The sequence below is a fragment of the Penicillium digitatum genome, chromosome 2 (assembly GCF_016767815.1).
Source record: "Penicillium digitatum chromosome 2, complete sequence".
Classification (NCBI taxonomy): Eukaryota; Fungi; Ascomycota; class Eurotiomycetes; order Eurotiales; family Aspergillaceae; genus Penicillium; species Penicillium digitatum.
The window spans coordinates 1,587,306-1,612,473 of NC_089385.1; the positions used below are offsets into that span (position 1 = coordinate 1,587,306).

The 25,168-nt window shown below is 48.5% G+C and overlaps 13 protein-coding genes across 13 annotated transcripts; 7 read left to right on the top strand and 6 right to left on the bottom strand.

Moving 5' to 3' along the window:
• Window positions 1–607: 607 nt before the first annotated feature.
• Pdw03_6633 (uncharacterized protein) lies at window positions 608–883 on the bottom strand (the record flags this gene model as incomplete). Its single annotated transcript, XM_066101406.1, has 2 exons — window positions 608–784; window positions 854–883. The coding sequence occupies 2 exons, from the start codon at window positions 881–883 to the stop codon at window positions 608–610; spliced, it is 207 nt and encodes a 68-aa protein (XP_065956489.1).
• A 1,683-nt stretch (window positions 884–2,566) lies between these two features.
• Window positions 2,567–3,522, top strand: Pdw03_6634 (Homeodomain-like; the record flags this gene model as incomplete). The annotated part of the gene is made up of 2 exons (XM_014679805.1): window positions 2,567–3,027; window positions 3,108–3,522. 2 exons carry the CDS (start codon window positions 2,567–2,569, stop codon window positions 3,520–3,522), a joined length of 876 nt encoding a protein of 291 aa, XP_014535291.1.
• Window positions 3,523–3,837: 315 nt separating this feature from the next.
• On the bottom strand, window positions 3,838–4,711 carry Pdw03_6635 (Methyltransferase type 11; the record flags this gene model as incomplete). The annotated part of the gene is made up of 3 exons (XM_014679804.1): window positions 3,838–4,306; window positions 4,436–4,560; window positions 4,616–4,711. 3 exons carry the CDS (start codon window positions 4,709–4,711, stop codon window positions 3,838–3,840), a joined length of 690 nt encoding a protein of 229 aa, XP_014535290.1.
• A 1,203-nt stretch (window positions 4,712–5,914) lies between these two features.
• Window positions 5,915–7,010, top strand: Pdw03_6636 (Cell polarity protein (Alp11), putative; the record flags this gene model as incomplete). The annotated part of the gene is made up of 3 exons (XM_014679803.1): window positions 5,915–6,190; window positions 6,379–6,598; window positions 6,670–7,010. The coding sequence occupies 3 exons, from the start codon at window positions 5,915–5,917 to the stop codon at window positions 7,008–7,010; spliced, it is 837 nt and encodes a 278-aa protein (XP_014535289.1).
• Window positions 7,011–7,339: 329 nt separating this feature from the next.
• On the bottom strand, window positions 7,340–9,451 carry Pdw03_6637 (Cupin, RmlC-type; the record flags this gene model as incomplete). Its single annotated transcript, XM_066101407.1, has 5 exons — window positions 7,340–7,566; window positions 7,631–7,879; window positions 7,936–9,108; window positions 9,171–9,334; window positions 9,390–9,451. 5 exons carry the CDS (start codon window positions 9,449–9,451, stop codon window positions 7,340–7,342), a joined length of 1,875 nt encoding a protein of 624 aa, XP_065956490.1.
• A 254-nt stretch (window positions 9,452–9,705) lies between these two features.
• On the top strand, window positions 9,706–10,707 carry Pdw03_6638 (Ribonuclease; the record flags this gene model as incomplete). Its single annotated transcript, XM_014679801.1, has 1 exon — window positions 9,706–10,707. The coding sequence occupies one exon, from the start codon at window positions 9,706–9,708 to the stop codon at window positions 10,705–10,707; it is 1,002 nt and encodes a 333-aa protein (XP_014535287.1).
• Window positions 10,708–10,894: 187 nt separating this feature from the next.
• On the bottom strand, window positions 10,895–12,224 carry Pdw03_6639 (Peroxisome membrane protein, Pex16; the record flags this gene model as incomplete). Its single annotated transcript, XM_066101408.1, has 4 exons — window positions 10,895–11,018; window positions 11,080–11,920; window positions 11,973–12,008; window positions 12,071–12,224. 4 exons carry the CDS (start codon window positions 12,222–12,224, stop codon window positions 10,895–10,897), a joined length of 1,155 nt encoding a protein of 384 aa, XP_065956491.1.
• Window positions 12,225–12,483: 259 nt separating this feature from the next.
• Pdw03_6640 (DNA repair protein Sae2/CtIP) lies at window positions 12,484–14,523 on the bottom strand (the record flags this gene model as incomplete). The annotated part of the gene is made up of 2 exons (XM_066101409.1): window positions 12,484–13,363; window positions 13,418–14,523. The coding sequence occupies 2 exons, from the start codon at window positions 14,521–14,523 to the stop codon at window positions 12,484–12,486; spliced, it is 1,986 nt and encodes a 661-aa protein (XP_065956492.1).
• A 301-nt stretch (window positions 14,524–14,824) lies between these two features.
• Window positions 14,825–16,639, top strand: Pdw03_6641 (Cyclin-like F-box; the record flags this gene model as incomplete). Its single annotated transcript, XM_014679798.2, has 6 exons — window positions 14,825–14,988; window positions 15,055–15,124; window positions 15,177–15,304; window positions 15,433–16,456; window positions 16,523–16,549; window positions 16,610–16,639. The coding sequence occupies 6 exons, from the start codon at window positions 14,825–14,827 to the stop codon at window positions 16,637–16,639; spliced, it is 1,443 nt and encodes a 480-aa protein (XP_014535284.2).
• A 446-nt stretch (window positions 16,640–17,085) lies between these two features.
• Window positions 17,086–18,155, top strand: Pdw03_6642 (Zinc finger, CCHC-type; the record flags this gene model as incomplete). Its single annotated transcript, XM_014679797.1, has 7 exons — window positions 17,086–17,125; window positions 17,307–17,326; window positions 17,399–17,433; window positions 17,493–17,506; window positions 17,588–17,602; window positions 17,666–17,989; window positions 18,046–18,155. 7 exons carry the CDS (start codon window positions 17,086–17,088, stop codon window positions 18,153–18,155), a joined length of 558 nt encoding a protein of 185 aa, XP_014535283.1.
• A 397-nt stretch (window positions 18,156–18,552) lies between these two features.
• Pdw03_6643 (Uncharacterized protein family UPF0061) lies at window positions 18,553–20,687 on the bottom strand (the record flags this gene model as incomplete). The annotated part of the gene is made up of 6 exons (XM_014679796.2): window positions 18,553–18,753; window positions 18,815–19,920; window positions 19,971–20,121; window positions 20,190–20,220; window positions 20,273–20,282; window positions 20,336–20,687. 6 exons carry the CDS (start codon window positions 20,685–20,687, stop codon window positions 18,553–18,555), a joined length of 1,851 nt encoding a protein of 616 aa, XP_014535282.2.
• Window positions 20,688–21,017: 330 nt separating this feature from the next.
• Pdw03_6644 (Ketoreductase, putative) lies at window positions 21,018–22,029 on the top strand (the record flags this gene model as incomplete). Its single annotated transcript, XM_014679795.1, has 3 exons — window positions 21,018–21,080; window positions 21,138–21,415; window positions 21,483–22,029. The coding sequence occupies 3 exons, from the start codon at window positions 21,018–21,020 to the stop codon at window positions 22,027–22,029; spliced, it is 888 nt and encodes a 295-aa protein (XP_014535281.1).
• A 659-nt stretch (window positions 22,030–22,688) lies between these two features.
• Window positions 22,689–24,935, top strand: Pdw03_6645 (uncharacterized protein; the record flags this gene model as incomplete). Its single annotated transcript, XM_014679794.1, has 1 exon — window positions 22,689–24,935. The coding sequence occupies one exon, from the start codon at window positions 22,689–22,691 to the stop codon at window positions 24,933–24,935; it is 2,247 nt and encodes a 748-aa protein (XP_014535280.1).
• Window positions 24,936–25,168: the final 233 nt, after the last annotated feature.

Consider the following 25,168-nt stretch of genomic DNA (forward strand, 5'->3'; position numbering starts at 1 on the left):
ATGGCTACATAAAACCCTATAAGCTTCTAAAGAAACCCCCCAAAATCAAGACCTGAAATGACCGAAATGACAGCAAAATAATGAGCTTCGAATCAAACTCCACCAAAAAACTGGGTCCAACGGGTGCGTGTCGGATATTTAGGGCGATCGCGAGAATAAATAGAAAAGAGAAACACTCCGTGCGCCACCAGCTCTTCGCTACCACTTAGGTCATAATTATGATCCAACGTTTCTCCTTGGCACTCCACACCGTTGTTTCTTCATGGTTGGCTGACCTGGTCTTCCCTGCACTGGGTAGAGGATATCCTGCGTGTATCATCACACGTGTGGCTTCTTCCCGTGTCAACCAACTTTCGATACTTTCGATCTCCTGTCTTGTATCTCTCCATTCTTACCTATCACCCTCTCGGACACAACCCGAGCATTGGTATACGGATTACCCCCCCCCCCCTCCCGGTTGCTCCAAGCAGATCATAAGGTCGAGAGCCGTAGCTGCCGAACGGGCCATGTCTGTGCTGGCTCCGAACGAAGCCAAGGGAGGCAATGATCGCCTTGCGAACGTTGTACATGATCCACTTACACGTTCGACTCTCTTTTTTTCCTGGGTTTACCATTTTTGGGGGGGAGCCTGACGGGAAAGTTGATAAAACGAGATTCGAGACCCGGTAGGAACAAGAGAAATAGCTTGCTGATCCTTGGTGGGTTGATTGAAAAGTTTCAGGAAAGCTGATCGGGTAAAGGAAACTCGAAGGGAAACTCGTTTAATATGATCTACCGAGGGATACTGCAAACAAAGAATTATGAGAAAATCGAAGAAAATCGAAGAATAGAGAAATATATCTAAGAATCCAACCTTGGAGGGGTCAGGCACTTGTAGGCGCATGCCCGATTTCTGGGTCGGGGATGCGCTACACAACATAGAATTGCATTGTAGGGGAAATTGGCTGTCACGGTGGAGGGGGGAACTGGTGGAAATGGTGGAAATTGAAGGAAACTGACAGGGTTACTAATTGGGAACCTTGGAAATGTTGAAAATGACCCACCAGTCCCTTAAATCTTGGAAATGCGTGAACGCGTGCCCCGTCGTTCAAGAACCAGTTCTGAGACCTTCTAGGTCTTGAAGATCTAGCAAATGACTACGGATTACCAATCTGAAATCTATAGAGGGTAGAATAGGATGGGGGACCGATTCAGTTTAGTTTTTTGTAACAAAAAATAAAAGAAAAAGAAAATGTGTTACAACTCTGTTCAAAGTCGAAGAATACCCTTATATAAGTTTTGTTATAGAGAATGAACACATGGACACCCGAGAGTCGGGAACCCGGAAGAGCCCCACAGAGTAGAAAGAAACCTTGGAAGTGAATGAGAGAAAAATCCCCGACTGGTTCCAATCTTGACATATCAGCACCTTTAAACGGATATCAAAAAAAAATTAACATTTTTCAAAAAAGCCGTTAAACGATCTGGAACTTTTTTAGTTGCGGGCTAGGCTCTGGACCGGAGAAGACCGTTCTCATTTAACCAAAGGGTGATGCGGGTCCCCGGGGGTTTAATTTTTATTCATTATTAATTTTTCAGTAAAGTATTTTTTTTTTTTTTTGGGGTTTATTATTTACGTTGTTTAGGTTGTTATTTATTTTTAATTTAGAATTTTGGGGGGGGGGGGGGGGGGGATATTTTCTCCCCAAAAAATGAAAAATTGAAAAAAATTGAAAAGTAAATAGGATTAATTAGCAGAATTAGTACGGAGGAGAATTAGTCTAGTTATAATCTATGGTATGCTACTATGGTACCGTTTGAATCCCATGGAAGGTTGCCCCTCTTCCTTTTCTAGGTTAGTATGAAACTCTGCAGGTCATATCAAACATCATATACTTTGGAGTCAAAAGTCGATAGTCTAAAGGGCATCCTATTACTCTTATACTATACTTTTATATCATTCTATAATTACAAAGCATGCATTTGAAGTCCCAAAGATCTAAAAAAACTTAACCTGGCCTTTCAAAAAAAAAAAAACATAGACCCGAAGATCACCAATGTAGACAGGGGAACTGACCGCATCTTTAATTAAAACCAGTGGATATTGAAGTGTTTTTTACTCTGTAACACCCGTTACCCTTTATAGTCCACCCCCCAACGGTCTAGGACTCGTTTTTTTCCCTCCTCTCTTCTTTTCAAGATAGGTTTAGATCAGCTGTCACTTCTGGATTCGTTTCACCTGCTAGGATGCTTCATATGGTCCTTTTTCTTCTCCCTTTTTATGAATTCTACAGTCCCTAACTTTTTCATTAGCACAATTCCAACCCTACTTTCCATATTTCTTTCCCCCTCATTTCTTGTTCTCTGATATCCTGGAGATTTCCGTTCAATTCATTTCAAAAAGAGTTTAGTGATTCTCTGTTGACTTGGGACGTTTGATCGTTCTGTCGTCATATTTGGGACAAGACTTGGGATCACGAGAACCTTCCGTCTGTTCCCTTTTTTTTTTTTGCCCCTTCCCCCTGCCAGTCGGGGATCTCCCTGCTGCTTTGTTTTCTAATCTATTCACCGGTGCTCATCCGCGCATATGATTGCGTTACAAAATCGGCCTATATTGCCTCCTGTCAAAGTGGATATCTCACTGCTACTCAAGCCCCAAGATGAGGAAGAAACCACCCCAGGCCTGAACCCCGGGTACCCGCCCAGAACGATAGGGCCACCACTGGGCCTAGGGCCCATGATGACGATGCCGGGCCCGGCTGCCATGGCCATGCCACCCTTGACCAAGACCGGCCCGTCGGGTGCTGCCAAACGCCTACAACCCTCGCACACCTCCGAATCTCCAGCGAAGAAGCAGTCCAAGTGGTCACCGGATGAGGACGCCTTGATCATTGAACTGCGCGGCAGTGGTATGAAGTGGGAGGATATCAGCAAACGACTGCCCGGCCGCAGTGCCATCAGTTGCCGTCTTCATTATCAGAACTACCTGGAACGCCGAAGTGAATGGGATGAAGATAAGAAGAACAAGCTAGCCCGTTTATATGAAAGGTAGGTTTTGTGGGGGAGGGAAGAAAGAGATGGAATCTCGGAAAGGAAACATGTCCACTAATCTCACACTCATCTGATAGATTCAAAGCCGAAATGTGGTCCAAGGTAGCGGAGGAAATGGCTATTCCATGGCGTGCAGCAGAGGCCATGCACTGGCAGCTGGGAGAGCAGGAGATGGCTCGACGCGCAGGCGTAGTGCCATTCTCTCTCTCCAGTACCGCCATCGATCCCCCAACCACCAGAACACGCCGCGCCAGCACCTCTCTATCCCGGCCGAGAAAGGGATCATCCTCACGCGCAATCCCAGGCCATCTGCCAGGCCTTCCACCTCAACTTCCCTCCCTTGAGGAGCTCACCGCAGGCGTTCCTGCATACGCACCTGCCCCACCTCCCCCGAGAGAGTTTTATGGAATCGGACGACCACCAGATATGGGGATTCTCCCACCAGGTCTCATGGGCTCTCACCCTGGCATGCCCCCTCGGACAATGCCCTAGGATGAGATGACGAAGATGACGCTTACACGTCTTTCATTGAGTTTTCCCCCTCTTTGTTTCTGTTTCTGTTTTTGTTTTTCAATTTTTTTTTCCTCCTGTTTTTTCATTTGTGGTTTTCTGCTACGAATTGCATAGCGCCGGTTGGAGGTATATCGTGATTTGTGGGGATAGTGAATCGTATAGATGATTTCTACCCCGCGGTGTTTGTTGCGTTCTTTTCCTTTGTTTGCGGAAATTTTGGCGGGACCAGCAAGTGCGAATTGAGGTGTTTTTCTTATGACTCCGAGGCTGGCTCTCGGGGCGCATATCGCATTTTCAAACGTCATGAGCCGTTTTGGGGGTTGCAATGGCCCACCAGTTATCTTTCTCGTACCCGGATTCCAGCACACGACCGCCAGCATTGCCGATATCACGCTCAAGCTCGCCTTCCGCGTACAGGTGGTAGTAGCGATGGAAAGTCTGGGGTTTATCACCCTTACGAACCCAAGGAACCATTCGATCTTGCTCATCACCCTTGTCCCAACCTCGGCGGCTATTCTTTTGCTCGAGGGCCCAGGCGTAGATCAGAATCTTCCCGCCCTCCTGCGTCTCTGAACCATGCTTTACAGTTCGCAAGATTTCGACAACTGCTTGAACTCGCCGAGCCGGAGTAGAAAGATGATGCACCACCGCGATTGAGATCGCAAAGTCAAAAGTTGCATCCCGGTGTGGGAGGTCAAGGATATCAGCCACCACAGTCGAATGTGGCTGGTGCTGCAGAGCAATCCGAGCCAGATTTTCAGATCTGCCATTCAGGTTAGCCCAGACCAAGTCAAAAGGGTATACATTGGACGGCCGGAATGGTATCCCAAGTAAAGCAGTCTATAGAAAATCCAAAAATCCAATAATCCAACAATTCATTTCAAAAACATACCTATCTGAAGCAATGATAAAAACGTCTCGATTGACCATCAAGTTTTTGCCGTTACCACACCCTACATCTAGACCCACTGCGCCTGGTACTAGGTTTTTGAGGAATCGCTCGACTATAGGCCAAGGCTGGAAAAGTGGTTAGTTGGAAGGGACTTTAAGGTGGTGGTCGCTAGTAACACACCTTGTAACGGGTGGCAGAGAAATGTTGAGCAATCTCTTGGTACACCTCATGGACGTTTTGCTGTTCATACGCTTCGCCTGTCGGTTGGGACGCCATGATGCTCTCGTCGCGAAAAAGATGAGATTTGTTGAAGTGAAAAGTCGAGGCGAGAGTGAATATCACGTGGCTTGCGATTTGTAACGGGCCATAATATCTACATCATCCATGGATATTCGTGGTGTGACTTTATGTAGATCTACAGAAAGCATAGAGTATAATGCTTGAATGACGTTGAATTTGACTGTGTGACCCGTCTTTTTTTTCCCTCCAAAATTGGGAAAATCATCAAGTGCGTGAAAGTCATGTTTAAAAAAAGGGTCATGAGTCTTGAAGTTCTAAATGCTGTTCCAATGACAATGCAAGCTACTATGATATAGTACATAGTCTATGTCGCATAGCGTACTGGAGTATAGAGCCTATAAAGACTGATGGGATTGGTTTTAGTAAGGGAGCTAGATTGGAATTGCTCGATGACAATAACTATAACAACGTATAAAACATGCAATAACCCCCCCCCCCCCCCCCCCGCAAAGAAACTGTAATTTTCCCAATCTTCCAAGGGCAACTCGAATTATATACGTTTTTGTAAAGATTAACTTGTTTTACTGTACATTTTGTTTTGTAGACTAGCCACCTTCCATCAACCATCATACGCTGTGATGTAGAACGTTGAATGTTGACTTACATTGATATCCACTTCAGGCAATTGTTGATCCATATTACACCAAAGAAGGGTGTCCATCGGTTGCACCTTGTCCTCCGCCAAGCTCATATCTCATTTGCCAATTTCAATCTCACCTGCGTGCAGCATCAAGCGGTACCTGTTCCCGGTGGGAGACCGCTTACTAATAATTGCTTCGTCAAGATTGGGCGACGTTCCTTTTCCTGTCAACCACAGAGCATAAGAATCAATTGTAAGTACTATCTACCCCGCTCTAGGACTGTCCTTTTTGACTAGAATGATTTGTGTTCATACTATCAATTGCTACAAATTTTCTCTGGCAAGTGCCAGCTTCCTGTGAGCCCCTCAGGGGAACTTGATATTAACAATCCAGTATGCATGCCGACTGCATCGTCTATTCTTGTTTTTTTCGAGGGGGGCTCATATGGACTACGGATTCTTGAATCTGACTGTCTGATTTCAATTTCGTTTCCTTTGAATCTCTTCCTACCATGAGGAACTTGCATCGATTCACAGCCCACTCTAACATTTGTTTCTAGAAGAACGAAAAAAATTAAGTCAAGGGACACAGAGACAAGATGGCATTCCAGCCTACACCGATGGATATCTCCGTCATCATCACAAATGCCGCTTTAGCCAAGCCCGGGAACTCGGAGCCTCGGTTCCTGACTGAACGCCGCATCACTCCAACCTGGACGGTGATGCAGGTGAAGGCAAAGCTGGAGACTATGACGGGAATTCCACCAGGATGCCAGCGCCTGCGGGTGAAAGTCCCTGGTCGACCTGATCAATGGGCCGATGGAGACGACCGCCTGATTGGGGACTGGGGGTTGGTAAAGGGTTCGGAAATTGAGGTTAGTCCTCTTTACTTTCTGTGTTCTGCGAAATTCTTTTTCTTTTGAAGGAGGGAGGGGGGGGGGGGAGGACTCTGCTCTGGCTGCTTTACCGGACACAAAATGCCATGTATTTGATTGAAGTTGTCAGAGCAAGATAATGTGATGGATTCCAAATCCAAATACATACTGATCTGTATCCTCAACAGGTCAATGACAGCCGCCCACAAACCATGCGGGCTAACTTCACCGACCTTTCATCGGTTGAGAAATATGTTCTACCGACTGAGACATATGAGGCCCGTTCGGACTCCGTATTGGCTTGGAAGAAGAACCAGAAGCTTGGCCGATTTGATCCCAACGCTCTATCCCCGGAAGATGCTCTGCGCCATCAAGTTGAGAAAGACCAGAAAGAGGTTCAAACAAGAGGTTCGTTGAAACAAACATCTGAACTGTCATTGCGATTTCTTTTCTTCATTGGTCTAATGCCATTTTAACAGGAATCACTATTGCTAAACGAGCTATCGTTCTACCTTCATCTCCGCCGCACATTCGACGCGGCACGATCCGCTTCGTTGGACCTGTTTCAACTATTCCTATTATTGGCCCGGGTCGAGAGCTGCAACAGGATGCAGAACTTCCGGCAGATCTCCAGCCAATCTGGGTCGGGATTGAGCTTGACGAGCCGATGGGGAAGAATGACGGTAGTGTGGGCGGACAGCGCTACTTCGAGTGCTTAGACAATAGGGGCGTCTTTGTGAAGCCCGAGAAGGTCGAGGTCGGAGAGTTCCCCCCGTTGAGTCTAGACGACGACCTAGATGACATAATGGAAGAGATTTGAGACTCTGGGTAATTTATACTTTGAACGTATGCATGTTGAGATTTTTGAATAAACGAAGTTCTGATTCCCAGCTTCTCTCAGTTGCTCTTCCATAACCAATTATCACCAATAGATACTGCATAATTAACTAGAGCAATAGGCGAGAAAAAACGCCAAATTCCCTGGTAATCATATGAAAACAAATCGCTGAAGAACGAATAACAATAAAAAGGCAACTAGACGCCCACGGAATAAAATGTCAGGGTATCCACGTAGAAAGGAGGTATCATGGCGCGTTGTCAATGTCTACAAACATGAGAACAGGTATGGAGGACAGCTAATGGAAGTGATCATTTTCCTGTCTTCTTCTGCTTGCCCTTGGGGCGGCCTTTGGATTTCTTAGCAGGGACAGGCACAGGGGCGGTGGGAGTGTCGGCTTCAAATTCGCTCTCAGGGCCGGCATCTTGAGACATCTGCGGTGTGTCGTCTTCGTTCTCGTTCTCATCGGGGACACAACCTTGCGTGAAGAAAAGTCGAGCCTCTTTTTGATGGGTGTTTGCAAAGCTATAATAGTTACCTAGAAAGGGACCACACGGTCAATTCAGTGATACAAATCAAAAGCCAGAGAAAATGAGACTCACCACGAGGAACTTGGAAAACACAACCTTTTCCAGCACTAAACTGGACACCTGAGATATCCACTTGAACACGCCCGTGGCAGACATAAAAGACCATGTGCATTTTCTTCGAGTTCTTAGGTTTCTTGACTCCATCAGGCGGGAGCTCCACAACCCCAGACCCGATGAACGACGAGCTAAGCAGCTTCGCAAATCGGAATGTTGAGTCTTTGACTTCTCTGGTTTCGATTCCAGAGGGAGCATATGCAATGTCTGTATCAAGATAAACTTAGTGACGGAACCAACTATCAAGGGGTTGGGGTTCAAACCTAGAACTTCCTCCTCCTTCGAACTGGTCTGTGTTTTTCCATCCCATTTGAGGGTGTAGCCATGAAGAACACCGCCTTCCTTTTCCCAGAGATCAACATCTTCATCCTCGTCTGAAGAGTCATCCTTTTGTGTCTTAGGCTTGGACTTGTGGGACGTTGAGCGTTTCCCCTTCTTCTTCCTCTTTTCAGGTTCTTGCTCCTCGGTGCGAATGACCTCTTTGATGGTTGAAAGAGGAAATCGATGTCCCTCGGCTGCCTCCCCATCACCAAAGATGCACCGTTCATTGCGCCAGTATGCTAGCGGCCGGACCGAAACACGCCCAGAGCGAGTGTGAGTCGCACTGTTATCGGTGGGATTTTCACGTTTGAGGATATACAAACTTCGGCCTTTCAAAGGACCTGTGCGGTTGGCGTAATTCTCAACTACTCGACTTAATTCTGATTCCAAAGGTTCACGCACCGGTGGAGATGCTTTGGGAGCGTTCCGCTTTTTGGTTGGTCTAGGGTCGGCATCGTTTTCGACGTCACGGCGCTGAGACTTTGGACGTCCGTGCGGCGCAGGGGGTTTCGCCTGACTCTTGTCTGCCTTGGCAGTCTTTGGCGCGGCTCTTTTTGTCGACTTGGAGGCCACGGCAGGCTCTTCCCGAGGTGGAGTCGTGTTAGCCGTAGATGAATTATCGTCATGATCGCGTTGGTCTTGCCCGGGAGAGTCGGGTAGCTCATCTGCAGCAACCGAATCAGAATCAACATCCAGACTGTCGCCGAAATCTTCTTGTGGTACTGCGGCGAATGCATTCGCATTCTCGTCCCCATCGGAAAAGTCGGAAAAGTCATGTATGATTGCGGGCTCAAATTCTGCTGCTAGCTGTGCCTTTGTCGAAGGGGTTTGCCGCGTGCCATTCCTATGGTTCGAGCGTCCAACATTCACCGAGCGAGTGGAAAGAGGAGATGGGTCTTGACGCGATTCCCCCTGTGCGCCCGCAAAGCTTTTGCCGTCGGACGGACTAGACGACTCAATGTCCTGCGGGTCCGGGGTGGATTGAAACGCTGATGTCCTCCGTGGAGACCCAGTGAGGCCAGTCTTCATCGGCGACCGCGCGGCAGGCGGGGGGAGAAAAGAGGTGCGTGAGCCATTTGTGCCCTTGAGGAAGTCCATGGGATCTGGCGCATTGCCTATTAAAACTGCATCAGCATGCAATGAGTTGGCGATATAAGGCGACACTGAATTGGCCCACCTTCGTCCATTGACATACCCTCGGATCCAACCGAAGAGTCATTTTCCACATCTTCAAAACCATTCAACTCCACAGGCGACTTTTCAGGAGATGAGAAGAGACCGTCTACTTCTTCCATTCCATGTTCGTCGCGTCGACCTTCCTTTAGAGAGATACCAGTGCGTCTAGACGTATTCAGTATCTAGGTCCTAGTACAAGTAACATGACATGTCGACTCACCTTCCCTTGGTTCCCACATTGGAGTAGTCGAAGTTGCGGGCCTTTCCGGGCCCTCGTGCCATATTGAGAATTGAGCACCAGGATATAATAGTAATCAAATGATAAGAAGAGATTCAAGAAAAGCAGTCAAAGGAGGCACAGAGAGATAAGGTGGAGGTGAGGAATGCGGAATTTAGGCGGGAAGAGCAACACGCGCCCCCCGCTAATCCTGAACGGTCGACGCGTTGTGCACTCGGGAGACCTTTTGCATTTGCTTTGTACTTTGAACCTTCAAAGAACTTCTTTTATCCCTTTCTCATTCTTCCCTATAACTATTATGGCAAACGATCCTCCCCACGTCAATCCTCCTAGTGTGATTTCAGAACCCCTCCTCTCCGGCGAGTCCTACGCGTACTACACCCCATGCCCAAATGCAATCACGCCCCAACAGACCTCACCCACGATCCATGATACGAATGAGAGTACACCATGTGTTTTGGGTGTCGATGAAGCCGGCCGTGGTCCAGTCCTAGGGCCAATGGTCTACGGTGCCTTCTATCTCCCTCTTGATCTTCATCACTCGCTTTTGACCGAGAAACACAGCTTTGATGACAGCAAAGTGCTTACACCCGCCGTGCGAGAAAACTTGATGCATCTATTGAATACACCAGGATATCCGTTGTTCGAGTCCTGCGGATATGCGGTCAAGGTGCTTTCGGCGCGCGACATCTCTTCTGGCATGATGAGATCACCCACTGCAGTATACAATCTGAACGCCCAAGCTATGGATGCCACGGTGGAGATAATTCGAGGAGTCGTTGAAGACCGTGGGGTGGATGTGCGAGAGGTATACATTGACACGATTGGGAACCCCGCTACGTACCAGCAAAAATTGGAGCGAATATTCCCATCTCTCAAAATTACGGTGGCAAAGAAAGCCGATTCCTTGTATCCCTGTGTCAGCGCCGCCAGTGTGGTAGCCAAGGTGACACGAGATGTTGCACTGGAAGTGATGTATGAGGCCGTGCTTCGAGCTGAGCAATCACTTAGCCCAACCCCCCAAACTTGGGGAAGTGGCTATCCCTCGGACTCCAAGTGCGTCGGCTGGCTTCGACGCAATATGGACACTGTGTTTGGATGGGGCAGTGAATGTCGATTCAGCTGGGGTACTGCGAAGGAGATGCTTGAAATGAAAGGAGGAGCGCGAGTCGACTGGCCCGACGAGGAGGAAGGGGCACCTCGGCTGGATGAGTTCTTACTATCATCAGCTCCCGGGAAAAGCACAGGCAAGGTTGGATTACGGGATTGGTATGGCTACAGACACACTGGAGTTCTCTGAATGCGAACGCTCTGTGTAATGTGATTAGACATGATACTTAACAAAATATTAATGATACCCCTTGCGCCTGCTTGAAGAAGCACAGCAAGAGTGAGAACAAAAGAAAGATGGAAGAGCATGAAAAGACTCGTACAGTTGAATAATGGGTATCATGAGTAAAAAAGAGATGGGCTCATCGGTGGAAAAGTCACAGTGTGGCGGTCGAGAAATAGAAGTTGTTCCAAAGGTATTCATAGTCCTCCACAACACTGCCCACCAAATCCAACAATGGCTTGCCTTTCATCTTTCCAGTCAAACTGTGTAGCCCCGACCTGTTTCACAATGTCAGTATTCAAATGGGAATCCAGAGAGAGAACAGAGTCGGTTTCGTACTTTGTGATGTTCTCATAGAATGCGCCTCTCATCATCCACCAGCCCATTGACCATCCACGCTTCTTCAATTCCTCTCGCTCAAGCCCTGTAAGTCCCCGAAGACCGCCAGCGACCCGTTCACGGAAGTCCTGCTTTGCGAGCTGACGGCAGCCAAACTCCATTCCAAATCCAATGAGCCATGGCCGCCAGCTTCGTCTATCACCACTCCACTTTTGCATTGCCATTGCGTAGATAACAGGCCGAAGAATGTACAGCACTTCAGCCAGTTGTCCTTGTCCCATCGCCCGGTGGAGGAGTGCCTTCGGGGGTTTTATGTCATCTGCCGTAAGAACTTTGGAGATGAGATAGTTCGACACATCATTTACGTCGGGGAGAGATGGAAGGGAAAGTCCCGTGCGAGGCATCTTCCAACTCAAGTCTGAAGACCGCTCGCTCACCGGAGTGTCCATTCCATTCCAGTCAATCTGTGGTGTCTCTTCTTCTGTCGTCCTTGGATCTACCTCCCGTTCTGGAAGTGGAGGACTGACGAGTGGTCTGGAGTTGGTCAATCGCAGAAGAAGCAAGCGGCAAACTGCCTTTGCGAATTCAATGAATATGACCACGCGCCAACGGGTTTTCTGGCCGCGTCGCCGCGCCACCATCTCCCAGAGAAGCTCAGTATACTGGAGCATTTGTAGCGCAAGCGCCACCTTGCGATACAGCGAGGAGCTAGAGGTCCAGTATTTAGTATATCGAGAGTGGGGAGTGGGCGGCGGCCGGGGGACAGTCGATGGGAGCCGATCAATAACTCTCGAAACAAGAGAGTCATGGTATAACGATAATAACTGGACACCGGAGTGTACTGCTGGGGTATCAACAGGCGCGCTCCAAGGCAAGTACAATGTTACACTAACCACATTCTGAAGGTATCTCTGATTCTCGGTATCGTCCTGGTAGAAGAAGCTTGTTAGTTTCTTCAACAGCTGCATGGTAAAACCGCATGAGAACTCACCCGGGATAATATAAGTCAAAGATCTCAGCGCTGACTCGACTTGACCAACGGAGTTTGCATTCTTGGTCACGAAGTCTTCATAGATAGAAAGCCATTTGTATGGTTGCAAAAGCACCGGGGGTATTGGATTCCGAATATTGCGAACGGATTCCATCTTTAAGCTTCAAGCATGTCGAGACGGCCGTGACGGGGGAGATGAGGTTCGGAGAGGGTGACTCTCGGGAGGTTGCAGGGGGGCAGCACGTGGTCCCGCGTCGTGCCAAGATGCCTTGGGCCGAGGTTGATGCTTTTGGTCTTTTCATATTTGCATACCTATACACTTAGATCTAACTATGCATTGCAATTGAACTATTGGGTTGAGACATCTTGATTTTTTCAAGTCAAAGTCATACCTAGGTAGAAACATGTTTGTCTTATTCATCCGCCCATGTCCATAACCCCCCAGGGCGCATAGCCTCTCGATATCGCTCTTCCACTTTCTCACGCTCCAATCTCTTGGCAGCTTCAAGGTCTTCCTCCTCCTCTTGTGTGTCTGGCATATCAGTCCGCCAGAAGCCAGGGGGGGATTGAGCCCGCTGATGAGTATGCCGATGTCGTCCATATTGGTTGGCCAGGGCCCTGGCTCTCGCTTCCACCAGGAGATTTTCACGCTCTCTACCACTCATGGTTCGAAGCAATTGTGTATCTTCTCCCATAAACTCTTGTAGAATTGCCTGGTCTTCTTCCTCCTGCTCTGCTCCAGATTTACCGGGGAGACCCCCAAGGCGTGCCATGGCCCGGAACCGATCCCCACAACATCCTGGGCGAGTACAACCTGATATGCATTTGCGGTCATTCTTTTTCCGGACAACTGTATCATATGCGTAATCAAGCCCTTGATTTCTAGCCGGATTGATTTTAAAATGCCCCAACCCAAGACGACGAAGAGGTCTTGCCCTGAATGGTTCATCATCGGGGTCTACATCTGGGGCCATTTGACTTGACGCCTTGGGTATTGTTTGATCACTTTGCGGTGTAAAGGTCGCTCTTGTTGAGTCTGGGTCGGAGGCTTCGCTCGACAAATGAAGTGGTGATTGTGGTGGTGCCGATCTTTCTAGAAGATTTTTAAGACGTCTTTGTGCAGAGCCACCATTTGTCTTTACTTCTGAAGGTCCGCGATTGACACCGGGACCAATCTTAGAAGATGTCCATATAGATATCGCATCATCACCGTCTTCTGCCAGAGCAGGTATTGCGCGTCGCTCCAGATCTTGAAGGCGTTTCGTGGAAAACTCCTGTGCAGAGAATGTGGCCCTGCGTATGTTGCCGTTAGCTGGTTGGAGCATAGATGACTGCTGAAATACTTGCTGGCCTAGCGGAATTCGCATTGAGTGATTTGCGTTATTTGTACTTTTCTCGGAATTCCAAGTGTCTGCAATATTGACATCCTGGTAGGCTTTCCGTTTGATTGGTGTGCGTATCGTGTCTCCTATCTCATCAAGATCTTGTGTGCTTACAATTTGCTGTTCACTGTTGTGCAATAAACCGATCCAGGTTGGACTCGAGGACAACATCTCATTTTTGACAACTGCAGGGCGCCCTGAGCTCATGACCTCCGACTGGGTATGCACAAGATGCCTGTCAGGAAGTTTTGGGGAAAGCCTCTGCCGAGTCTGCTGCCAGCGGACACTGGATAGTAGACAAATTGCACCAGAAGATCCGGAGAGTTCCAGATTGGATCTAGGAGGGCTAGACTGGGTGGAGGCCGACCCTGATGTTGAGCCGTGAATTACTTTTTGGAAATCATCTGCATGGGACTTTTGTTGTGACAACCTGACGGCCTTGGCAGGAAGGTCTGTACAATCCTCTCTTGAGCGTTTCTTCGACAAGCCTCGGGCCTCCGGGTGTTCTTCGTCGACATTCTCAAGGTTGGGACTTTCCACCCTGCGAAATGTGACGGGTTGACCATTGAGAGCAAGCGAGAATTCTCCACGCTTTAGTTGCTGGTCCCATCGCTGTAGCTTCTTTTTATGCTGCAAAACTCGGGATTTGAGACCACTCCAAGTTTGGATGAATGTCTGTAAATTTGTATAAAGCGCGGTGTATTTGGCCTCAACTTTTTTCCGAGACTTCCAAATGGTTTGATGATGATGATAATCATCATCATCCAGGTCATCATCCCACAGGTTCTTCGGGTCAAATTCGATCTCTAGATTGGCATATTCCCCGGGAAGTTCAAGATCCCGTGTATCAACTTCATAGTGTTGCAGCTCACTCCGGAGTACCGTGATATCATGCTCAAGCTCTCGGATTCTGGTCTCTAATCGTCGCTGGGTTTGGCTGGCCATGGATTCTTTAATTTCTGCCTCTTTGGCACGTGCATCAATATAGTATTTCATGTGTTTATAGGCATTGTCGAAGGAGGCCTCACAGGCATTTGCCACAGCAGCGTGGAGCTCCTGGACAACTTCCATTGTGGTGTTTCTATTGTACCATCAAGGGAGATGGCACAGATTATGAGAAAGAAGGAGGGGGAATAAAACTTGTTGTAGATGTTCTGTCAGGCAAGGCGATTTAAAACGCGACGACGCCGCGTCGAGGCCACATGGACACACGTGAGCTTATCACCTGCTGATAAGATTCAGGTGGCTCGGCACCGACTCCACCTACAAATGTCCCTCCACTTTCGACCAATGTGTTCTTCGAAGTATGCGGAATGATTTCTCTAGTTCGTATTCCTAGTCCTCTTGAAATTTCATTTTAGCCCGAGACAGGATGTCCAAACGGTGCAGAGACCGCTGGGATTCTGACCTACCGCAAAAGCGGACCCGCACTCGGAACGATGTTGGGCCTGTTGATCGCCTGTCTCGTCTGAGCAATGAGTTGCTGCTTCATATCCTTTCATTTTTACCAGTATCGTCCCTTAACGTGTGTCAAAGGTAAATTGATACTCTCGTTTTTGCCGGTTCTTCTTGGAGGTTTCGCTGACTTGCTACCTCGGCCAGGTTATCACATCGCTTCCATGCCCTTGGTGGGGACTCTGAGATATGGAAATGGCAATATTACTCGGAATGGGTGCGACCCCGTGCACGCCGCCTCGCAAATACTAGACTCACAACCTTTCCAGCCAAGACGGATTATTCGCCCAAGGTCGCAACCTGGTTGGATCATGGGCACTTGGCACAGGAGGGCAATTGGAAACGGCAGTATCGGCTCCGGCATAATTGGTCCAAAGGGCTATGCCGGGTTACTGAGGTAGAGTTTCCTCAGCCACCATGCTCTCCTACGCTGGTCAGATTTTGTGCTGGGATTGTCTTCACAGCAGATTCAGCGCACGGACTCCGGGCTTGGACCACAAGAGATTCAGCATGCTGTCTTGCAAGATTCCCTTTATCAGCTCCATCAATACCATCTCTTATGACCCCAACCGCCTTGGCAGTAAGCCAGATCCAAGATCAGATCGAGATCTCCGTCGGACTGGAAAATGGTCACTTCAGCCTCTTCATCCTAAATCTTCAAACCTCCCAGCTAGACTTGCAGTCCTCTCATGTCGGCTGCAGTGATGCTGCTATAACAACAATGGCCCTCTCATCGCCGTATCTAATGATAGTATCCCATCACAAAGATTTGACCTTGTACAATCTGCGACCTGGCAGCCATGGAGCAGGGGAAACCGCCGAGGCCTCGGAGCCCCGCCAGATTGCTTCCCTCAAGGCAGATAACATTGCTGCGCCAATGACACTATCTCTCCGAGTCTCGTCCTTTGAGATTGTCGCTACCATTGTGTATAGTTTCTTCCACATTGGCTGTGGGTGGTCCCTGGGGATTCAAGAATTACATCTAGGCAAAGATGGGCAACAACTAGATTCCCGACTGGCTACTACAGTGGATTCTCAATATGGATTGAGGCCACTTCAATCCAGAAAAAGGCGACGCTCTGCAGCCGAGTCGGTCAACAATCCACCTCGCATCGACCCTGGGGCGCCGTCTATCAGACGCCAACAGCCGCCAACTTCCATGTCCTATTCCCATCCGTATCTACTGACCTCTCATGCCGACAACACGTTGACTTTGTATCTTGTGGTATCCACATCGGAGAAGGTATATGTCCAAGGCGGCCGACGCCTATGGGGCCATACCTCTTCCGTATCTGCTGTTCAGGTGACCAACCGCGGGAAAGCTGTCTCTGTAAGCTCTCGAGGGGATGAGATTCGAATATGGGAGTTGGAGATGGCGATAACCTCCCTGGGTAGCCGCAAATTCTTCGAGGACAATGGTGTTCAGATCAACGCTGGAAAAAAGGATGGGAAGCCAGAGCCAGGACCAGGAATGATTTCCCACAATTTGGGCCATGCAAATGTGGAATCCCAAGAATTGACCTTGCCCATCGGATTTGATGAAGAACGGGTACTTCTCCTTCGAGAAAAGACTGGAACACAGCTACTTGAGTGTTACGACTTCACCTAATACAAGTATATATCTACATCTATCTGTGTCAAGGTATGCCAATAACAGAGAAAAGACGATAGGACTATTCCCTAACTTTGAACTTTGCACTAGCACCCAAGCCTGAGGTGTAGCATTCGGTAGCACAAGGTACTCAACCTGGACTGGGGACCCTGGCAAGACACTTGTTCCCTATAAAAAAGGCTGGGCCCTCAATTTTGATTCTTGATTTCCGTCTCCATGTTTTGCATTCTTCGATCTGAGGTACCATCCACAACACCTTTGGAGACAGTAGAATCACTACTTTTACTTTTCACAAGATGGATGAAAGGGGACTGGCATTTTCATCCGTGATGAGGTTCTATTATATACACTGAGTGGGAGGAAGCAGAGAGAAACACAAGAAACAAAGAATCCAGAATGACAAGAGACCGAAGAATCCAGTCCAAATCCAAGAAATCTTCTCTTCAGGGCGGTCAGCTTTGCGGGAAGATTTCTCCCCGCACTGTATATTTTTTTTTTGCAGACTCTTCAACTCCTTCACTTGATTACTTTCTTGAAAAAAAAATCCTCCCCCCTCCTATTCAAATATGAACTTCCCTCCTGCCGGACGCGGTGGCTGCTTCAACTGTATGTTACTTTTTTCTCTCTGCAAACTGGTGTCAATCCAAATCCCTGTGAATACGTCATATTCACGAGCTTGTGCGGCAATCTAGATCTGGACTCCTTTACAACGTTTCTATTGCGCAACTTGAAACCTGATTTGCTGTTATTTCTATCAAAATAAAACTAATATACTCTTCTTTCATAGGCGGCGAGGCTTCTCATCAGGTAATGACAACCTGTTCACGACTCTGAAATTTAACAAAAAAGGGACCTGAAGCTTATTTACTCTTTCCATAGGCCAAGGACTGCCCCAAGAAGGGAAACCCTACCTGGTAATTTCCCTTCATCTTTTTCGTCTGTCAATTCGAAAGCTAATCCAATCCTTCAATAGCTACAACTGCAACGGTATGCTCGGCTCAAAAGCCTCCTTTAGACATCCGGATTGGTTACCAGAACATTGCTAATCAAGTCAATTTACGATTACAGGCCAAGGTCACTTGAGTAAGTTTGAAGTGAAACATTCATAGAATCTACTTGTGCTTGGCTAATCTTTCCAAAAAAAAGGCCGTGAATGTCAGGAACCCGCCAAGGAGAAGTCATGCTATCGTTGCGGCCAGACCGGACACCTTTCTCGCGAATGCCCTCAGGGTGGTGATGGCAACTACAGTGGTGGTGGTTCCCAGGAGTGCTACAAGTGCGGACAGGTCGGCCACATTGCGCGCAACTGCTCTCAGGGTGGGAACTACGGCGGTGGTTACAGCACGGGCGGCTACGGTGGTGGTTTCGGTGGCCCCGGTGGTGCAGGTGGTCGCCAACAGACCTGCTACTCCTGTGGTGGCTTCGGCCACATGGCTCGTGACTGCACTCAGGGTCAGAAGTGCTACAACTGTTAGTTATCTTGGGCTTCTCACCTTCTCTGGAATCTGCTACTAACTCATGATTAGGTGGCGAAGTCGGCCACGTCTCTCGCGACTGCCCTACTGAGGCCAAGGGTGAGCGCATGTGCTACAAGTGCAAGCAGCCCGGCCACGTTCAGTCCGCTTGCCCTAACTAAGGTGTCCATTGCTTGCATTGCTCTTTTGGTCAACATCTTTCTACAGTTTCCATGGGATTGGACAACATTTTTCATGCATGCACGAGACGAATTTCCCTTTTTTTTCCCCTTGAAAATGTATGATTAGAGATCAACACCTGAAAAGGTTGACGATCTAAATTTTGATAACTCCTACCTAGGTTGTTTGGTAATTCTCGGATTTTATGATACCGCATCTAAAATGTGAAGTAGGGAGCCTAGCAAATACTCGTATTTGTATTTGCACGTTGTAATTATCCGAGCCTATCTCGTGGGGAGTCGACGGCATTTGATATATAGCTTAAAAGCGGCTCTGAATCTTTCAAAAATGATGATATTCACTATAAATTTGCAGATCCACGTGGCGCTCGTAGCTTGTTTACGAGCTACAACTGCACATCATAGCCCTCTTGAACTTGGGGACATCCCCACAGAAACGCTCCTCTTCTTCTTTGTGAAGATCCCATTCATCTTTGAACGGGTTCAAAGACATCTGCATAATCCGGCCTAGAATATCTCGGTCGCCTTTGCGCTCCACACGGTCGATGACCTCGTCGAGAATCCACCCTCGAGGCACAAACTATCATTGGGTTAGTCAGCCTGCACTGGACTTGAAAAAGAAAATCTCGACAGGCACTTACATTGGGGTTGACGGATTTCATGGCCTTTCGTCTTTCATCGTCGTTTGCTGGGCCCCAGTCCTCTAGGATGCGAAGCCGCCAGCTATCCAGCCACTGCGCAATGCGATCTCTAGCCGTGGCCTCGGTATATCCAATCCCACCGAAACCTTCGGCGTGGAAGAAGACTGAGGCTGCTTCCCTTCGGCTGTCTTCAGTCTCCAAACTAGACAGCGGCAGCCCCGAAAGCCGGCGGAAGAAGTGGTTGAAGTCAAGTTCGAGTGCTTCAAGTGTGTCTAGTAACTCCGAAAAAAGATTTTGAAAGTCCGACTCAGTTTGTGTTTTGAGTCCTAGCCTCTGGCCCATTAAGCGCTTGTATTCATTGAGAAATACTGCTTTGAAATCCTCGCCCACATGCTCAATAATTTTCTCCGCGCGTTTGATGAGTTCCGGTTCAAACTCATTCGTTACCCCATCGTTGACAAAGCTTTCATCATCAACCCGGTTTCCAGCACCAATCAACTCACCTAGTGACTCCCCAAGTCGGACCAGATTCCACCAGATAATGCTGGGTTGGTTACGATAGGCGTATCGCAGCATATGGTCATCATGGTTCGGGGTGTAGTGGGGGTCAAAGTTGTCCATAAACGCAAACGGGCCATAGTCCAGCGACAAGCCGTAAATTGATGTATTGTCGGTGTTCAGTACACCATTCATGAAGCCGTAGGCCTGCCACGCGGCCACTGTCTTAGCATTGCGGCGAGCGATTTCTCGATACAGTCTAGCAAATCGATTTTCTTGTACATCCTGGTGTTCTTGTACTTGGTCGCCAGTTATACCCCTCTGGGAATTATCGATTTGGGTGGAAGACTGCTGGTCCCGCAGCGAGACAATGGCAGGAAGGGATTCCCAACCGCTAAAAACGTCCTCTGCAACATATGTCGCAAGCTTCCTTATCAGCTCACGATCTCCACGGACGCGAAGAAGATCAAATGTGCCGATTCTTAACCAACTCTCGGCAAATCGAGCAACAATTGCTCCTGGTTCAATACGTTCTCGCAATACCTTGGCATTGGGTACCAAGGTGAGTGAGAGTGCCCGAGTAGTTGGTATACCGAGAGCGAAGAGAGCTGTCAATGTTTCAGTGGTCTGTTCTCGGATTTCATGCAAGGTTTCTTACCTTCTGAGACCACGTATTCACGAATACTTGACCGGAGGACAGCTTTGCCGTCTGCGAATCGCGAATAGGGTGTTTTGCCTGCTCCTTTCAGTTGCAGCTCATACCGCATATTTGTCTGCGGGTTGGTGCATTCAAATAGACTGATTGCACGCTAATTTGTCGGTCATTAGTATCTTTAGTGAGTCGAGGACTCGTCTGCGGGTTAACTTGTTAACTTACACCGTCTCCAAGTTGTCCGGCCCATGAACCGCTGCATGTTGTCAGCCGTTAACGTTGCATCTCGAGCTCCTCCTGTAGCTTACAATTGCCACCCTGCACATGTTAGTCTCTTTTTATTTCACATGCATGACAGTGTGGATACCGACCTCCATAACACTGTGCCCATGGGTAGATTCCACCGTGTTCCTTGTTCCACCAAATCTCATTCCCGGCGACTAGTGCCTTGAATCGTGATGTTTTTTCCTCGCCTGGTTTCAATCCTAAGTCTTTCATCGCTTGCGAACTGACTCCCAGTAGTTCTGGCTCATCGGTACGCTCTGGGCGAATGTATGTGAACAAAGCTCCTTTGACCATGCGAGGCCCCAAGGTTTCCCTTGGGGCCATGTGCGAGGATTCCGGTGTATCAAAAGCCGGATCAAAGGGCAATTTAGAAGTAAAAACATTTGATTTCGGTAGTTCAGCCAGGGAGACCCCGACGGTCGAAATGTGTGATACCATCTTGTTTGAACGATTCAGAACTGACGGTGGCCGAAAGTTGGTGCGTGGAAACATGTACCAATTCCTTGAACATACGAGCATGCAGGAGTTCATAGAGAGAGACCAAGGAATTGCTCAAGGATAAGGATCCAAGTGAAGCTAGTAGGAGGTCTGACCTCCGGAAGTATGGCGAGGAGCTCCTGGGAGTTCGAAATGACATAATTTGACATTATTAAGCATTGTCTAGGCCCGGACGGGCAGCGCCTTGAGGTACCATAACCTAGTCAAAGCATCCACTTACAACATCTTCTCATCATCCTACATTTTGCCCCCTTTGAACAACTTCTAATCATGGCAAACACTAATTCGCCCATTCCTACATTGGACCTCAATGACGGTACCTCGGTCCCTGTCGTGAGTAAACCCGACATTACCCCACATAATATGGGCAACCTACTCTAACAAACATAGGTTGGATATGGCACGGGCACCGCGTGGTTTAAGAAGCCCGACACCGGTATCAACCACGAACTGGTCAAATCAATCAAGACTGCAACGAAGCTAGGATACCACCATCTCGATGGAGCTGAAGTCTATCAGACCGAGGAGGAACTGGGACAGGCAATCACAGAAAGCGGAGTATCTCGAGAGAAACTCATCGTGACGACTAAGGTCCTCCTCAACATCACCGATATTCCTCAGGCCATTGAAACCAGTCTCAAAAAGCTCCAGCTTGACTATGTGGATCTGTAAGTGAACTCCAACGTGGTGAGACTAATTGGATCGATCGGGAACCGCTTCTAAGAATCTGAGCAGGTACTTGATCCATGCTCCGTACTTTGCAAAGTCCAAGGAAGAGCTTCAAGCTGCCTGGGCTGCCATGGAGCAAGTAAAGGCAGCTGGGAAAGCACGGTCTATTGGTGTGTCCAATTTCTTACAAAGCGAATTGGAGACCATTCTCGAAACCGCTAAAGTGGTGCCATCTGTGAATCAGATTGAGTTCCATCCATACCTTCAACATGGCAATCTTGTTCCCTTCCAAGAGAGTAAAGGTATCAAGACTGTTAGTTACGGAGGCCTCACCCCTGCGACCCGGGCTCGGGGCGGGCCATTGGACCCCCTACTCTCTTCTTTGGCCACCAAATATGCAGTCAGTCAGTCCGAGATTCTGCTACGCTGGATCATTGACCGTGGTTGTATATCTATCACTACTAGTGGCAAAGAAGCCCGCCTAAGCAGCTATTTGCGCACATTTACATTCCAACTGACACCTCAAGAAATTGACGAGATCTCTAAGATAGGCGAACAGAAACATTACCGTGCATTCTGGCGTGAGAAGTTTGCAGAGGATGATCGTTCCTGAATGTTGACTTCAAGAACAGGCCTGGCATAAGAACTTTCATAGATCAATTCAAATCCCTACATCTTTTCAAGATGACAAGGTACATACATTGAACATAGACACATATACGCATAGAGGTATTTGGACCATTCGATATTTTCAAACGTTCATCAAACAATGCATGTACCCATGTACCCTGTACCGTATGTATCATACGGTAACGATAAGCCGATAAGCAACAGGCACCGTAACGGACCTAACGTAACCTTCTCCAATTCATCTGTCTCTTTCATTCTATCCGGGGACATTTCCCATCTCTCGCTCCTTCATGGAAAGAGGTCACCCTCTCATTGTGACACATCCCACTTTTTATTTGTTACATTGACTGTGTTTATTTCTCCCCTCCTAATTACGCGACTTCAAAATCCCAGGGTTATGGGAACACCCCCCACGCGCGATAGTGATAGGATGCCCTGATTATTTGGCACCTGAACAAGGCCGGATCTTGTACATCCACTATCCTTCACTTGACTCAATGCTTTGACTATCACCAGGCAACTCGTCATACCGACTCGAGAAATAGACCTCACTGATAGATATTTGGCCCGAATTGTGCTTTGGGCCCGCATGATACCAGCATCTCTTGTGGAAAAATAAATCGCGAAACCCTGCGCACTGCGATGTCGGTGAACGAGAAACGCAATTTTCAACCCATTACAACCCCCCGAGCTGCGACTTCCCCCACGTCGGACCGTGAAGTGCTTGACCAACGATTGCAGCGGCTCTCCGACGACGTCCTCCCCCCCGTTCCATATTTACTCACATTTCCGACCAAAACGCCCTTTAACCTGGGAACCCGGTCCGCCAACAATTGGGCTGTAGGGCATGACAGACCCTTCAGCTTGGAGGAGCAGCAACTACAATATATGACCTTCCTGACACACCACGACACAGACTCATTGCTTCTAGCTGTCGGGGACTGGTCAGACGAAACGGGGCGCATGATGACCGATCGATCAACAGCCCCAAGTACTGTAGAAAGTTCAAGAGAAACTGTGTCCAAAAAGAAAATTAGTCTCAAGGACTACAAGACCCAGAAGACCAGTGCCGCAGTCGCATCCCCCGTTGGCCTCGAAGCGGGTAGCCGAGGCGCATCAAACTCCGCCAAGTCCGAGGAAAGACGACAGATGACATCTTCGGAGCCTCTCAATATTTCCGATAAGACTAAAATGTCTCGAATGCCACCGAAGTCCCATGCGCGTCTCTCCCCCGAAAGAGCGGGCCAGAAACGGCCATCTGGGTCGGAACTTGAATTTCCTCACCCCTCAGTGACTAAGAAGTCTGAAGCACATCCTACAAAGAAACTGCGACTGTGTCCCGAGAAAGACACACGCCGAGAGCCCAGCCCTGTCAAATCGTATTCCCCCAAGTTGCCCGCACTTCTCTCGCCTACTCTTCCACCGACATCGGGTGGTCCCAGACTTCCGCGCTTATTGTCTCCTACCCTCCCCCCAGATATCGAAAAGGAGTTGGCTCGCCTTGAGGACCGTCCACCATCTCGCAATAGTCGGGCAGGAAAGGGATTGCCTGCCAAGGAATCCAATACCCAAGAATATACAAGAGACCACGCCCGTGTCGACACACAAAAGACGCAGCTTCTTACCAAACTGCGGTATGGAAGAGCGAACCGAAAACGTGTCGAAGCCTTGCTTAAATTTTCTGGTAAAAAGAAAGCGCATCTGTCGGATTCACCGGTCAGTCAGGATACCGATCGTGATGATGTCTTCCATTCCAGGAAGAAAGGGGGAGATACTGGATTGTTTCGTGGGTACACATCTGGGGATCCGAAAGGCAGGAAAAATGAGACGGGTGAAGCTATTGGCCCTCAATATGGTCGCTCAAAAGAGCCAAAAAGCTACCCCGAAAAGCCTCGAACGCCGGTTGCTCAGACACACCTGACCTCTCATTCAACCACCAGTGACAAAACCAAAGCAGCTTCGATCACGCCTGTAAAAGACCTGAAAGACCAAAAACCTTTTACCTCTCGTCGAAACGAGCCCGGAGAGACTGATAGCAAAGCTCCTTCTAATCCCGCCAACAAGCGTCATTCCGTTGATCCCGGGTCAACTATGAAGGCTTCTCCGACACAGGTAGATGGACGCACGCGCAATGAGCGGCAAGTGTGGTGGGATGAGTGGCAAAAGTTTGCGAGCATCGGTCGTGAATTGAAACATGCCGCAGAGCGGCACACCTCTAAAACTGGGATCTCGGTCACTGACGAAAAGCTAGCTGTTGTGACTGCAATAGAAGCGTTGTTGTCCTTTATTATGGCGTTTGTAGCGAACGACCAGGCCAAGGCTTCATCGCGCCAGGTCGGGGATTCCTCAACATGGCTGTCCATCGTGCCATACTGGCGTGTGGTCAGGAAGAACAGTGTACCATATCCGGCCTTAAACAGTCTCTGCTTGCTCCTTGGGGCAGTGTCCTTCACGGCCATTCATACTCTCGATCTTGAACGTCTCGCGATAAGCCCAATTCCTGGAGAGCACACCCCGGTTCCCACCCCTGGGAGTGATGGAAACGCAGCCCTGTCGGATGAGAACAGGAAAAGCAAAAAGGAATTTTCAGAGCTGAAGGTTCGTCTTCCTGAGTGCTACAAAGAGTCCCAGAGGCTATGGATAGAGGGCACACGGGGTCTCTCTGAAGATATCCTTGGCCGTGAGTTCCCCACTATCTGGTCCCAGCGATCTCGAAATTACTCGGAACGAGGCCGATCATCTCTCAAGGCTGGTGAATATGCTGGAAGTTATTTCCTACCACTTGGAGGTACTACACCGCCCATCGAAGTGGTTCGGTTTGGCTGGTTCCTGCTGAAAGAATGGTGCTCGAAGGAACGAGTGGAGTGGAATGGACGTCTTGGTCTCTAATCTATCTGTCACATTTGTCTGCTTTTTTTCTCTCCCGTCGCTCGGAATATGCTTCATATAGCGTCTCAGGGGAGCCCCCCCCGGGGGCACAGGTTATTGCCTTTCCCTTTATATTTTCTCATGATACCACGAGCCCTGGATTTTCATGTAGCTATTTGCAATTCGAATATACCATGGGGGATGCAAAAGAATACACTTGATATCAAATAGTTGTTTGCCATCACTTGCAACCG